Consider the following 13,089-nt stretch of genomic DNA (forward strand, 5'->3'; position numbering starts at 1 on the left):
TACAAAAACCGACATTCTAGATTTCCTTTGTATTAGTCCTTAGTACCTTTTAAGGTACACCACTGAATGTGTTTTTAAGGTACTGAGAATGAAGAGAGTAAAATAAATGATGAAGATGGACAGAGAAATAAAGATGATGACTAAAGATATTCCCTGCTCTTTTTCACAGTAACTGTAATGACTTCGTCTGCAATATAACCCAGAACTACACTGTGTCCAGGTGAGTATTCTGTCCAGTGTGAAACAATTCAGCAAGAAACCCTGTATCTCAGAGTTATTTAAATATCAGCTCCTCCATCTGCTTGTCCTGTTACTAAGAAAACACAAAGTGTGAACTCCTTTGAGTAGAAGGTGTCAGAAAACTTACAACTACACCTCATTGCATAAATGTTAAAAATAAACGTGTCCTTACAGAAAACTTCACTTTTTTCAGTTTTCATTTCCATAACACACTGACCATACGCCTCCCTGTGAACGAACTGTTTCTATAGATATTATAACGCATAATACGCATGATATAAACATGTGATTCAAGGCTGCGCTGCTGTCAGAGCTGCTGTTATAGACAGTTCATTAACATCTTCACAATCAACGTCTTCACAATAAACATCTTCACAATCAACACCTTCTGAATCCAGAAATCAGCCTCTCTGTGGAGTAATTTCACAATAATAGGCGTATGTAGTAATAGATAAGGTGAGCTGAAACATATGCTTGTCACATTTAACACAATAATAGAGTTAACTGTATTTCAGAATGGTTCAATATTGTCTTTTTTTAAACAGAAGGAAGACTCTCAAAATGTAAGTTCTCCTATTTTATTCGATGACAGATGAACCTTTCTAACTGCTGCAGATTCTGCACATACATTTCACTAACTTCTCACCATATACATAATGTCTAATGCAATGAATCAGACTCTGATGTTAACTGTGAACCCCGGATGCATGAGCTTCTCTCTGTCCAAATAGTGCAAGACGTTTATTTTTCTTACCTACAATGCACGTGCATCATCTGGACAGTGGGCTGCGGCCTGGTGATGAAGAAAGTGATGATACTCGGAGCCCTCATTCCCCTGGAAAGAAATGAGAGGTGAAACAGAGGAAGAAGAGAAACCTCAACCATTTCACACTACAGCATTTAGTGCTGTGATTGAGTTTAATTGTATAATTTAGAATATAATCAAACTCATGTGTAATCATTTTACTTATATAACTAATTTCAACAACAAAAAGATACAGATGTGGTAATGTTAAGTAGTCTTTATTTGTCACATCTACATTACTGTACAGTGAAATACTTTCTTCATATATCCCATCCTTGGGGGGTTGGGGTCAGAGCATGGGGTCAGCCATGATACAGCGCCGCTGCTCGTTGGTGCTGGGGCTTGAACCCTGATCTACCACCGCCACCATTTTTGTGTACACTTGACTGCCACTTCTGTATTCCATTTAGTTTTAAAAACTACAATTATAATAGCGTAGCATTGTAAAGCTTGAGTATACATCACGGTCCACCAAACTAACATCATTTACTGCATTAACTAACATTTACAAACTATAACTTTCAGTAGTAATGAACTGAAATTCATCTTAAAATATATAATGTTTATAGGGTATTAATTGATGTTCTGTTAATAATAAATCACATCACAAACATCTGGCTTCTGTTTCATTTCATTTATGCTTTAGGCAGATGTTCTTATCCAGAGTGACTTACAAATTTATCTCATTGTATACATAACTAAGGGTTAAGGGCCTTGCTCAGGGGCCCAGCAGTGGCAGCTTGGTGGACCTGGGCTTCAAACTCACAACCTTCTTTACCTTCAGTAATCCAACACCTTCACCAATAAGCTACCAGATCCCACAGTACAGTTTCAAAATTTATTATTGAGGCAGAATTATAGTCCCCTGCATGCCTCAGGTACATAATAACCTAATACAGCCATAACTAAATATGAAGCATGAATAATAATAACATATAAAAAAATAACCAGAAGCAAAATACATGAACATAACAATCAGAACTTAAGCACAGTGAAGGAGGAGAAGGAGATTGTACAGAAGAATAATTGAAGAATAAAAGATCGCAAATCCTGACAGATAGATAGATAGCTCTGAAATTTTCTACTAATTATAAACATTTCATAAAAACATTTCTCTTTCTTACAGTTAGAGTATGCTCGCAAGGAGACATAAAACATTTTAACAGTGAAAAGTGGCATTTTCTATTCTCTCCATCTCCTTAACCCTTGTACATCCAGAATATTTTCTTGTGGAGTGAATCAGTGGCATCAAAATAGCAGGTCCACTCCTTATACCATAGATACTGCTTGACATACACCACTGGCTTTGGGATCTGGAGTCAATAAGAAGCCTCACCTCATGGGGGTCAGTGGGTCATGTTCATGGCCCTTGGATAAATCCAGTGTCATAGAACAATAGATCTGCCAATATTATGAAGAGGACTAAATATGGTACTCAGTAAGCTCTGTGTAAATGGGCAGGAAATAAAAATAATCATTAAAAACTCTCTGGGACGCCTAAAGGAATCGCAGTGGGTTTGAATATTTTTGGAAACTCCAACACATCTCTTTCTCTGTCAACCCTTTTGGTCAAACTCGCTCAAATTATTACGCTTGTCCATTTTTCCTGCTTCTAACACATCAACTTTGAGGACAAAATGTTCACCTGCTGCCTAATATATCCCACCCACTAACAGGTGCCATGATGAGGAGATACTCAGTGTTATTTACTTCATCTGGCACTAGTCATAATGTTATGGCTGATCGGTGTACACATGCAATATAATATGTAAATGACGGTGCATATGATGTGTTATTAAATTGCTTATTGTAATACAAAACAACATTTTACACTAATAAAACGTTGTTCAACAACACACTGAAAACGACACACTTCTCACTCCTAGTCGGTAGGTGGCGGTATTTGCAGGTTAAGTCACACTGCACAGAAGGACAAGGAACCCACAGCAGCCGAGGGAGAAGACCGAGAGGAAGACGTAAAAAATGGAGAAGCTAGGTTAGGCATCGCCGAAAGCTATATAATAGCACCTGAAAGTGAGCTAGCTAGCTGACTAATCCGCATCGTATTTTATCAGTAACTAAATTAACTCGCTAGTTTATTATTTAACGTTTTAATCCCACAAGAAGGCACAATCTGCTGGGTGAGTTCTTTTTTTTAACACTTCACTGATGTGAATGTCAAATGACTTATTTCCCCCTACACATGCGCACTCCGTAGGGTGTGAAGTAACGGCTAGTCAACTCAGTCTAGTGCACTACTACAACAACAAGGAGCGAATTGGGATCCGGCCCAGGTTTAGTTTCGCGATATCTGGGCTGCTGCAGGTAGATAAGACACTTCATTTATAAATTGATCTCGTTTCCTGTCTAGCTGCAGAAACACGTATCATTTAAATATGTATTTAAACTCCCGATATTTACTCTCAATATGCTAATTAGTGATTAGCTAGCTAGGCCTCAGACGTTCTTCACGTGCCACCGTGTTCCTGAAGCTCAATAATACACACTTTGTTCAGGTAACGAGAGAGAGAGAGAGAGAGAGTGTGTGTGTGTGTGTGTGTGTAGGTGTAGGTATACACACATCTGGTTTTAAAGATGTACACATCTGGCACAGGGATGAAGAAGAATTCTTTTGCAGCTGTGTGTGTGTGTGTGTGTGTGTGTGTGTGTATATGCATTTTGTCTCCTTCAGAAGTGATGGATAAGACACTGAGCAGCAGTGCGCCGGTTGTCCAGGTGTGTTTCCCCAACGTGAGAGCACAGGTGCTGGACAACCTGAACCGTCAGCGAGAAGAAGGACGACTGTGTGATCTGTCCATCCAGGTTCAGGGTCAGGTGTTCAGGGCACATCGCTGTGTCCTGGCGGCTTCCTCGCCCTACTTTCATGACCAGGTATGTATCCAAAAAAAAAATCCCCAAAACATCCATGGATTCATATAGAATTAAAAAAAATCCCTGAGATACTCCAGTACATTACTCAACCTTCACATGTAAAACTAATCCAGTTCAAGTTTTTGAGAATTTATTTTCCCTGATAATCTTTACTAGAGTATATATACACCGATCAGGCATAACATTATGACCGGAAGTGAATAAGACTGAGTATCTCCTCATCATGGCACCTGTTAGTGGGTGGGATATATTAGGCAGCAAGTCAACATTTTGTCCTCAAAGTTGATGTTAGAAGCAGGAAAAATGGACAAGTGTAAGGATTTGAGCGAGTTTGACCAAAAGGGCCAAACTGTGATGGTTAGACCACTGGATCAGAGCATCTCCAAAACTGCAGCTCTTGTGGGGTGTTCCTGGTCTGCAGTGGTCAGTATCTATCAAAAGTATCATGTAAGTCCTTTAAGTATCCATGGAGGCCCCAACTTACAGGACTTAAAAGATCTGCTGCTAACATCTTGGTGGCAGATCCCACAGCACACCTTCAGGGATCTAGTGGAGTCCATGCCTCGATGGGTCAGGGCTGTTTTGTCAGCAAAATGGGGACCAACACAATATTAGCCAGTTGATCATAATGTTATGGCTGATTGGTGTATATTCTTTACACTCTATGAAATTAACTTTGAATGAATTCATGAAATTTTAGTTCATTAAGAATCGAAAGCTTGGTGTCAAACCCTTGTTGGCAATCACAGACGTCAGACATTTCTTGTAGTTGGCCACCAGGTTTGCACACATCTCACATCTCAAGGAATTCGGGCCCACTCCTCTTTGCAGATCCTCTTCAAGTCATTAAGGTTTTGTGGCTGACCCTTCAGCTCCCTCCACAGATTTTCTATGGGATTAAGGTCTGGACACTGGCTAGGCCACTACAGGACCTTAATGTGCTTCTTTTTGAACCACTCCTTTGTTTCCTTGGCCGTGTGTTTTGGGTCATTGTCAGGCTGGAATGTCCATCCACGACCCATTTTCAATGCCCTGGCTGAGGGAAGGAGGTTCTCACTCAAGATTTAACGGTACATGGCTCCGTCCATCGTCCCTTTGATGCAGTGCAGATGTCCTGTCACCTGGGGATGGTGTACTTGGGGTCATAGGCAGCATTCCTCCTCCTCCAAACACGGCGAGTTGAGTTGATGCCAAAGAGCTGGATTCTGGTCTCATTTGGCCTCAACACTTTCACCCAGTTCTCCTCTGAATCATTCAGATGTTCACTGGCAAACTTCAGATGGTCCTGTACATGTGCTTGTTCTTTAGCAGGGGGACCTTGCGGGCGCTACTGGATTTCAGTCTTTCACGGCGTAGTGTGTTACCAGTTGTTTTCTTGGTGACTATGGTCCCAGCTGCCTTGAGATCATTGACAAAATCCTCCAGTGTAATTCTGGGCTGATTCCTCGCCGTTCTCATGATCATTGAAACTCCATGAGGTGAGATCTTGCATGGAGCCCCAGACCGAGGAAGATTGACAGTCCTTTTGTGTTTCTTCCATTTGGGAATAATCGCACCAACTGTTGTCACCTTGGCGATGGTCTTGTAGCTCATTCCAGCCTTGTGTAGGTCTACAATCTTGTCCCTGACATCCATGGACAGCTCTTTGGTCTTGGCCATGATGGAGAGTTTGGAATCTGATTGATTGCTTCCTTCTGTGGACAGGTGTCTTTCATACAGTTAAGGAGCTGAGATTAAGATCACTCCCCGAGAGTGCTCCTACTGTAATCTCAGCTCATTACCTGTATAAAAGACACCTGGGAGCCAGAAATCTTTCTGACTGATACGGGATCAAATACTTATTTCACTCAATAAAATGCAAATCAATGTAGAACTTTTCTGAAATGTGTTTTTCTGGATTTTTTGTTGTTATTCTGTCTCTCACTGTTCAAATACACCTACCATTAAAATTACACACTGATCATTTCTTTGTCAGTGGGCAAACGTACAAAATCAGCAGGGGATCAAATCATTTTTACCCTCACTGTATATGTGGATTTCTGTAAATTCACCATCTTTGTTTTCATTTATACAAAACAATAATATGGTGTTGCCTGCAACCATGATTCACATTCCATCCTCATCTAAAATACATACATGAAGTGGGGTGAATCCTTATGCAGTCAAGCTTTTTGTTCACAAATGATGTTAATGTTTGTGTGAATGCTGATATTTCTATAGAAACCAGACACCAGTAAGCATTTTCTGAAGTGTGTATGAATCCAGAACGTTCTCTGTTTGTGTATGTTCCCTCAGGTTCTGCTAAAGAATGTGAGCACGGTGTCTCTGCCGTCTGTCATGGACCCGCTGGTCTTCGAGAGTGTCCTCAACTCCGCCTACACAGGCCAGCTGAGCATCGTGCGTGACGACATCGTCAACTATGTGACAGTGGCCAGCTTTCTGCAGATGTGGCACATCGTGGACAAGTGCACAGATATCCTCAAAAGATCAAGACCTTTGACCCAAGCCAGCCCAGGTGTAGAGTCTGGCAACTCCAGGCACCAAAGTCCCAGCAGCTCGGATTGCTGCCTGACCGAACCCGAGGAGCAGAAGAAGCCCCTCGCAGGAGAATGTGCCGCTCTTCCACCCCTGGCCACCTGGAGGAGGCCGCAGCAGGTGCCCCATCATGGTAAATGGGGCAAATCCAGGCTGTTTCTGCCCCCGCAGCACAGAGCCGATTCTCCCCCGGCGGGGGAAATGGAGCGGGCAAGTAGCCCAGAGGCTGCGAATGAGAAACGCAACTGGGTGCGCTCTCGCCTTCGCGAGAGCAGAGAGGTGGACGAGGAGGACAGAAGGCGAGGGGAGAGGTGGATGGAGGCAGATGAAGGTGTAGGGGAGGAATCAGAGTTGGAGGAGGAGGAGCGACGGGCCGGTGAGTGGAGCGTCTGCATCACTGCTGTTTAACTTTAACTCCTGTCCACCAGGGGGAGCTTGCGCTCTCTCTCTCTCGCTCTCTGTCTTTGTGCTTTCTTTCTCCCTCAAAGCGGATCAGACATTTTCTGCACCGCGAGAGTGTGTGTGTTCGTTGTTGTGTGTGTGTTTTCACCGTCTCTTCTGCTCTTCTCCTTCAGGAGGCTGTGGCTCAGGGGCAACTCTTAAAAAGGAGGGAGAGTCAGGGGGAGAGGGACAGGGTGCAGAGAGGGGCAAAGATCAGCAGGAAGGGTATCTGGCAGCAGCTCAGGACGCAGAGGAAGTGCTCGTTGCCACTCACTGTCCGATTTCCGGGCGCGCTCAGTGGCAGCCGGCAGCCGATTGGTCGACGGGTCCGTGCGCTCAGCCGGGAGGGAAGTTAATCGAGGACGCCGAGAAGGACGTAGAAGAAGTGGACTTTGGACGCTTCACAGAGGGAGGATTTGAGGGAGAGACGTATGACGAGATCGAGGATGGCACGGGACAAGTTTCCCAAAGGCCTTTGCTTCCCGTGTCTCCTGGCAACGCCGGGGGAATGGATTTTGTGCTAGGGCCTTCGGAGCTCCCGTGGACATCGGGCGCGCTCTCGTCCCCCTCCGTCCCTCCTTCCTCCTCTCCCGTGCCCTCCTCCTCGTCTCCGCCCTCCCTCGCGCCCTATGCTGGCAAAGTGCACTTCTGCCACTGCGGTAAAGCCTTCACGCTGAAGAGCATGCGAGACCGTCACGTCAAGATGCAGCACCTGAACCTGCGGCCCTTCGCCTGCCCCGTCTGTGCCAAGAGCTTCAAGATGAAGCACCACCTGACCAAGCACGTGAAGACGCACGGCGCTCTGAGGCCTTACGAGTGCAACGTCTGCGGCAAGAAGATCATCTGGAGGGACAGTTTCCTCAAACACCAAGCGCGCTGCCAACACCTCGCCAACAGGTCGGTCTGCGCAGACACCAACGGAGCGGAGTCGGATCAGGACAAGGTGGAGCTGGAGTACGAGGGTTACCCGGGTGAGGGACACGTAAAGATGGAGCAGGGAGAGCACGAGGAAGCTCCACTGGAGCATGTTCTGAAGGAGGAAGACGGAGGCAGCTACACTTGATGAGCAGATCATATCAACAAAGTGTTGGTACAGAATCCTGTAGATGTCGAGCGACATCCTCACGACTCCATCCACCACTGCAAGACCACATTATTTGTTCTTCTTCAAATTTCCATCACGATTTGATGTCTGCCTTGACTGGAGAAGATACAGTTCCTCAAGGAAACCATGATATTGTAGAATCACTGGTACTGCATGGTGATTACTCACACTTGCTTATCAGTATTATAATTTCACACTGGTTCAGAGACATAGCTCACAGCTTTCGGTACCTCAGTACCTTTCAGTACCTTTCTGTACCTTCGCATCTTTTTCAATCGCCAAATAACAGAAGTAGATTTTTTTAATGAATAATTTATTGTGCAGTCTAGGCTTTTCAGTTCACTCTGTGTGCAGCGTGCGGCATCAGGGTTTTTAAACAAAGCTGGAAAAGCGTCTGGAAATTTAAAATGATCACCAGAGCTGGAAAAGAATAAACAGTGTTCAGGAAAAAAGCTATCCATTGTATTTAGATGTTTCCTGAACTGATCTGGTTTAATGATTTACTTTTATATGAATTACTTTTAACTACATTTTACTAGTCAGTGTGCTTTATTTCAATTATGTGGGGTATCATTTCTGTGCTTTTTCACCGTGAAGTAAATATAACATGCAAACGGTCGCTTATTAAACCATTTGATTATTATTATGAAATGTGTGTGTTCCCTAATAAAGCTTATTCGCCCCGCACAAAAATAAAAAATCAGTGTGGGCTTGACCACAGTCAAGGAAGTAAAACTGTCCAGTAACAGAACAGATGATGCAGAATTATCACTCAACTTCGAGTCAAAGCTAAATAAAGAGCCTTGTTAGGGTTTTTTATTAAAGAAACCACTTTAAAATAGCCACTTTAAAAGAGACTTACTGACCTTTACACATTTTATATAGCAGCTCCTTTTTTTTGCAACAGCGTATGCTAATATGAGTTATCTCTCAAAAATCTCTCTTCTTTTTCTTTACAATAAAACCGAAAAAATGATGAAATATGAATCTAGGCTCATTTAAAGTTTTCTAACTCTGGATATTAGTTGAAGCAGTGGAAGCCCCGCCCCCTCCAGCCAGTGATCAGCTGCATGTCAAAGTAAATGAAGAATGTTTCGATGTGACGTAAGATCTATTGATGTATTGCTGACTTATAGCTCACATTAAATGTGTATATATTTAACAGCAGTCAGTTATATTTATTAGGAATTCCAACAACAATTGTTTTTGCAATATTTTTCTGAAAGGGGGGAAAAACTAACAGCATTTATTTAGGCACACAGTGTCATGCCCAAGACACTTTGAGGAAGGTGGCACATCCGTCCTCTCGCCTCCAACTTCCCCTCACACACACTTGGTGAGATCACACTCCCTTGGTCAGACTTATTTCTCTTCAGGGTTTGTGTATCTCTGTAAACTTTGGTTATTAATGAAATCCAACACAATACACACTCTTGTCATTAGGATTGGACTCGTCTCTACTCAATAATAGATTTCAGGAAGACAAGTCCATGTCTCTCAGGAGTCTGTATCGTTGATGGTCTCATTTTTTTTTTTTTTTTCTTTAAAGTTGCTTAGACACCATTGAGTTTAGTAGTTCCATAATTCCATAAAGATTTAGCAGCGAGGATGAGCAAGTCTGCTAATAGGACATCTTTTTTATCTTGTTTGTTTTTTCCAGAGCCATTTGGAAGTATATTAAAGTTTGCTGGAACACAGGGTACAGTTTTAAGAGTTTTAAAAATGAGTAAAGATGGCTACTCAAGCAAAGATGGCCAGTTTATGTGATTTAGGAACCCGGGTAGAACGACATACGGTACGCTGACGAGTGTAACTATATAATTGTTTAACATATCATTTTCTTTTAAAGTGTTGAATTGAATATTTTACATTTTATATAAAGTCGACAGGATTGGAACAACCTGAAGAAACCCGAAACCGTGCATCAGTGTAAGAGTGATGGATTTTGGCTTTTAATATCTTTATATAATGGTGAAGGCTCTGTCTGTGTGGTGGAGTCTGGAATCTGTATGGAATTTGATGTAAATGTGTCTCTGAACCTCAGCACATGGACTCACACACACACACACACACACACACACACACACGGTTCTCATGCTACGAAGTATGACGCGGAGTGTAAATAAATACGTACGACAGAGACCAGAACTGACCTGATGTCACAGGTCGACTTCCATATCGCCCAGACGTATTTCTGGAATTTCCTTTGGTTCATCGTGTGTTAGATTCTATCAGTTTGGTTCAGGAGACAAACGAGACTCTGATGTGGCTGTATTTATTAACGACTTGTTGATAGATGACCTGTTGCTGAGAATAACAAAAATTCTGTGTCTGCTTGATTACATGACTGCTTGATTACACACTGAATAAACATCAACACCTTTATACGGCAGTGTTTGTGGTTACTCGGTAACACATCAAGCTTCATTTTTTATGTTCAGGAGAGAGAATAAAGAGAAGCTGGTGAGGGAACGAGTGTTTATAGCTGCTATAATGTAAGTGAGAACCGGAACTAACTCGTATTGTGGATGTTCCATTAAACACGTAGTCTAAAATGGAATATATGTAGCTGTAAATTGAATAAACATGATGTGGTGTTCTTAATAGATGAAGTATTAACAGCTTTCTGTGGTATAAAAGGAATAAAACATTTCAATTTTTATAAAAAAAAAAAAAAAATTGACTGCATCTGATCACATGCTGCTTTCTTGACTTTCGACTTTTTGTGTTTATTAAGTCTCGGATTATGAAAGGCTTTTGGGAAACACTCACAAAACACTTTCGCATGTAGCACACGTCCATTAAGTTGTTTGTTATTTGATAAGATTTATTATTATCAGGAAGCCCACCCCCAGGTCAGCCACCCTGACCCTGATCTCTTATTGAAGTTTTATCAGGTTAATGGCAGTGAAAGAAGTTTCTGTAGTGTTTCTTCTCCTGATATTTCTGCAGTGCAGCGTTTGCAGTCTGCTTTGGTAATTTCTCATGAAATACTTGCAGATGGTGGTCATTTTGTGTCACCGGTTCCCCAGGCTAATGTCCCAGAGTATCACATGGATGTTGTCATGTTGGTAAATAAACACATCTGGTCTCAAGAGACCTTTATACTTTTTTTTTTCTTTTCCACTTCAGTCGATTCTGGAAGCCGCATGACTACACAGATGTTATGTTTACCTTCAAATCGCTAAAGAGGAAAAAGGCGTCAGGGAATCGTAGCAAGATGTCAAACCAGCACCTTATTTAATAGATGATGTTTGGCAAGGATTTATGTTTCATCAGAAGCATGAAAAAGCCATATTTTCAGGACCTGTTAAGCCAAGAATAAACACTTTGACAACACGACTAATGTGAGAAATGATGCTAGTATGAGCAGGAAAACTAGGGTAAGGTAAGTTTGTATAAAGAAAACAAAGTCTTATCAAACACTTTCACAGAAGAGTAAAAATTGATCAGAATTAGAGGGACATTTCATTTAATCAGGGTGGGCATAAAAACGATAATAGAATGTGTTTCTTTGCAAATAAATCTGTTCATGGCGTATGATGTAAAATGAATCAGAAAATTTCCACTGTACAAACTTCACATGCTTAATTCTTTGGAAGTGTGCCTCTTCATTAAGCTAAGGTTTGACCTTGTCTGTGTCCTAGCACATAAAACTCATCTTTCTCAACTTTCCACTCATTTTCACTGCGTTCTGGACTAACTGGAGCTTGTTTCTGCTCCTACTGGAACATCCAGACAGTAAGGCATTACAATAATCCAACCTAGAGGTAACAAAAGCATGAACTAGTTTCTCTGCATCATGAAGTGACATCATATTTCTTATCTAAGCAATATTTCTACCCTAGTGATATTATCTACAGGAGCTTCAAACGAAAGACCAGAGTCATTAATCACTAACTGCATACGATTTTAGTACAAGTACTGATAAAACACTACTGTACTAGTACTCTAGTTAGAGTTAACTAGAAGGTTCATGTTAATAAGCAGCTGCTGTCTAATGTTCTTTATATGTTCCCTAACTTCATTAACTTGGTGTCTGTCATCTGGCTTCACTGAAACATACAACTGTGTGTCATCAGCAATACCGTGTCATTGCAAATCACTTTATTCAGAGGTAGCACAGGAAAAAATCAAAGCAGCGAGCCTAAACGTCTTTCACTATGTAACTGGTAGACCTGCTCCAGCTTGAGAGACATGTTAGACAGTGACCTCTGGTGTTGGACAAGAGAATTCCTGAAGTCAGATAGGACCGGAATTTAGATTTTGCCATTTGTTTTACTTTGATTTCGATTTTGCTTTGATTTTACACAAATCAAATGCTGAATATTTGCAAAGAGTTAATTCTGTTGGCTTCTAAATCATTGAAGTTGGTGGTTTGGTTTGTTTTGGCTTGTGTTTACCAGTTTACATTCTGATGTGGAGTTTTTAATATCAGTTGTTATCATAATGTCAGATAACAGAAAATCTGTCATTTAAAAAGAACCTGGATTTTAGTGAGATGGATTTTCTACAATATATCCTGATGACATCTTCTGCAGGTAAGGATCTATGTTTGTTTTATATTTTAGAGATTTCACTGAGACTTTCATTGAACTTTTTTGTTCGGTATGGCACATTACTGTCTGATAACAGTCTATAGTGTGTAAAGAGAATTTTTAAGGCTACATAGAGGTTTGATTTCACTAAACTGGGTGGCATCATGTCTCTTTTACTGCTTTAAAGTGAGTTTCATATACAGACATTATGGTCTTTGTGGTCACTAGCATGTGAGTAGTATGTATTGCCATGGTAATGGTAAGACTACACATGTTTAAATCTGACCTCTAAAGGAGAACAAACTAATTCTGTGTCAGTAAATCATTCTCTTTGAATACACTCTTCCTGTATTGTTGAGTCATTGCAAAAAAAGAAAAGAAAAGAAAAAACGTAGATTATCGAAAACAATTTAATTAAATCAATTACTGTTAAAATATTAGCTGTAAAATTTAGCAATACTAAAAATCAGCATACAACACCCGCTAGATGGAGATATTTAACCTCATTTGTGAAATAAACATTACCGTAATGA

At 41.3% G+C, this 13,089-nt stretch overlaps 1 protein-coding gene across 3 annotated transcripts; it reads left to right on the forward strand.

The window, feature by feature from the left end:
* The first annotated feature begins 2,981 nt into the window (after window positions 1-2,981).
* On the forward strand, window positions 2,982-10,403 carry zbtb22a (zinc finger and BTB domain containing 22a). 3 transcript variants are annotated; one of them, XM_058408448.1, is made up of 4 exons: window positions 2,982-3,186; window positions 3,738-3,937; window positions 6,233-6,848; window positions 7,048-10,403. In XM_058408448.1, exons 2-4 carry the CDS (start codon window positions 3,743-3,745, stop codon window positions 7,974-7,976), a joined length of 1,740 nt encoding a protein of 579 aa, XP_058264431.1. In that variant the 5' UTR covers window positions 2,982-3,186; window positions 3,738-3,742; the 3' UTR covers window positions 7,977-10,403. The 3 variants fall into 3 exon arrangements, with proteins under 3 accessions (XP_058264431.1, XP_058264432.1, XP_058264433.1); XM_058408449.1 differs by having other exon boundaries at window positions 3,741-3,937; XM_058408450.1 differs by lacking the exon at window positions 2,982-3,186 and adding an exon at window positions 3,206-3,561.
* Window positions 10,404-13,089: the final 2,686 nt, after the last annotated feature.

This window comes from Hemibagrus wyckioides, linkage group LG14, assembly GCF_019097595.1.
Source record: "Hemibagrus wyckioides isolate EC202008001 linkage group LG14, SWU_Hwy_1.0, whole genome shotgun sequence".
NCBI lineage: Eukaryota > Metazoa > Chordata > Actinopteri > Siluriformes > Bagridae > Hemibagrus > Hemibagrus wyckioides.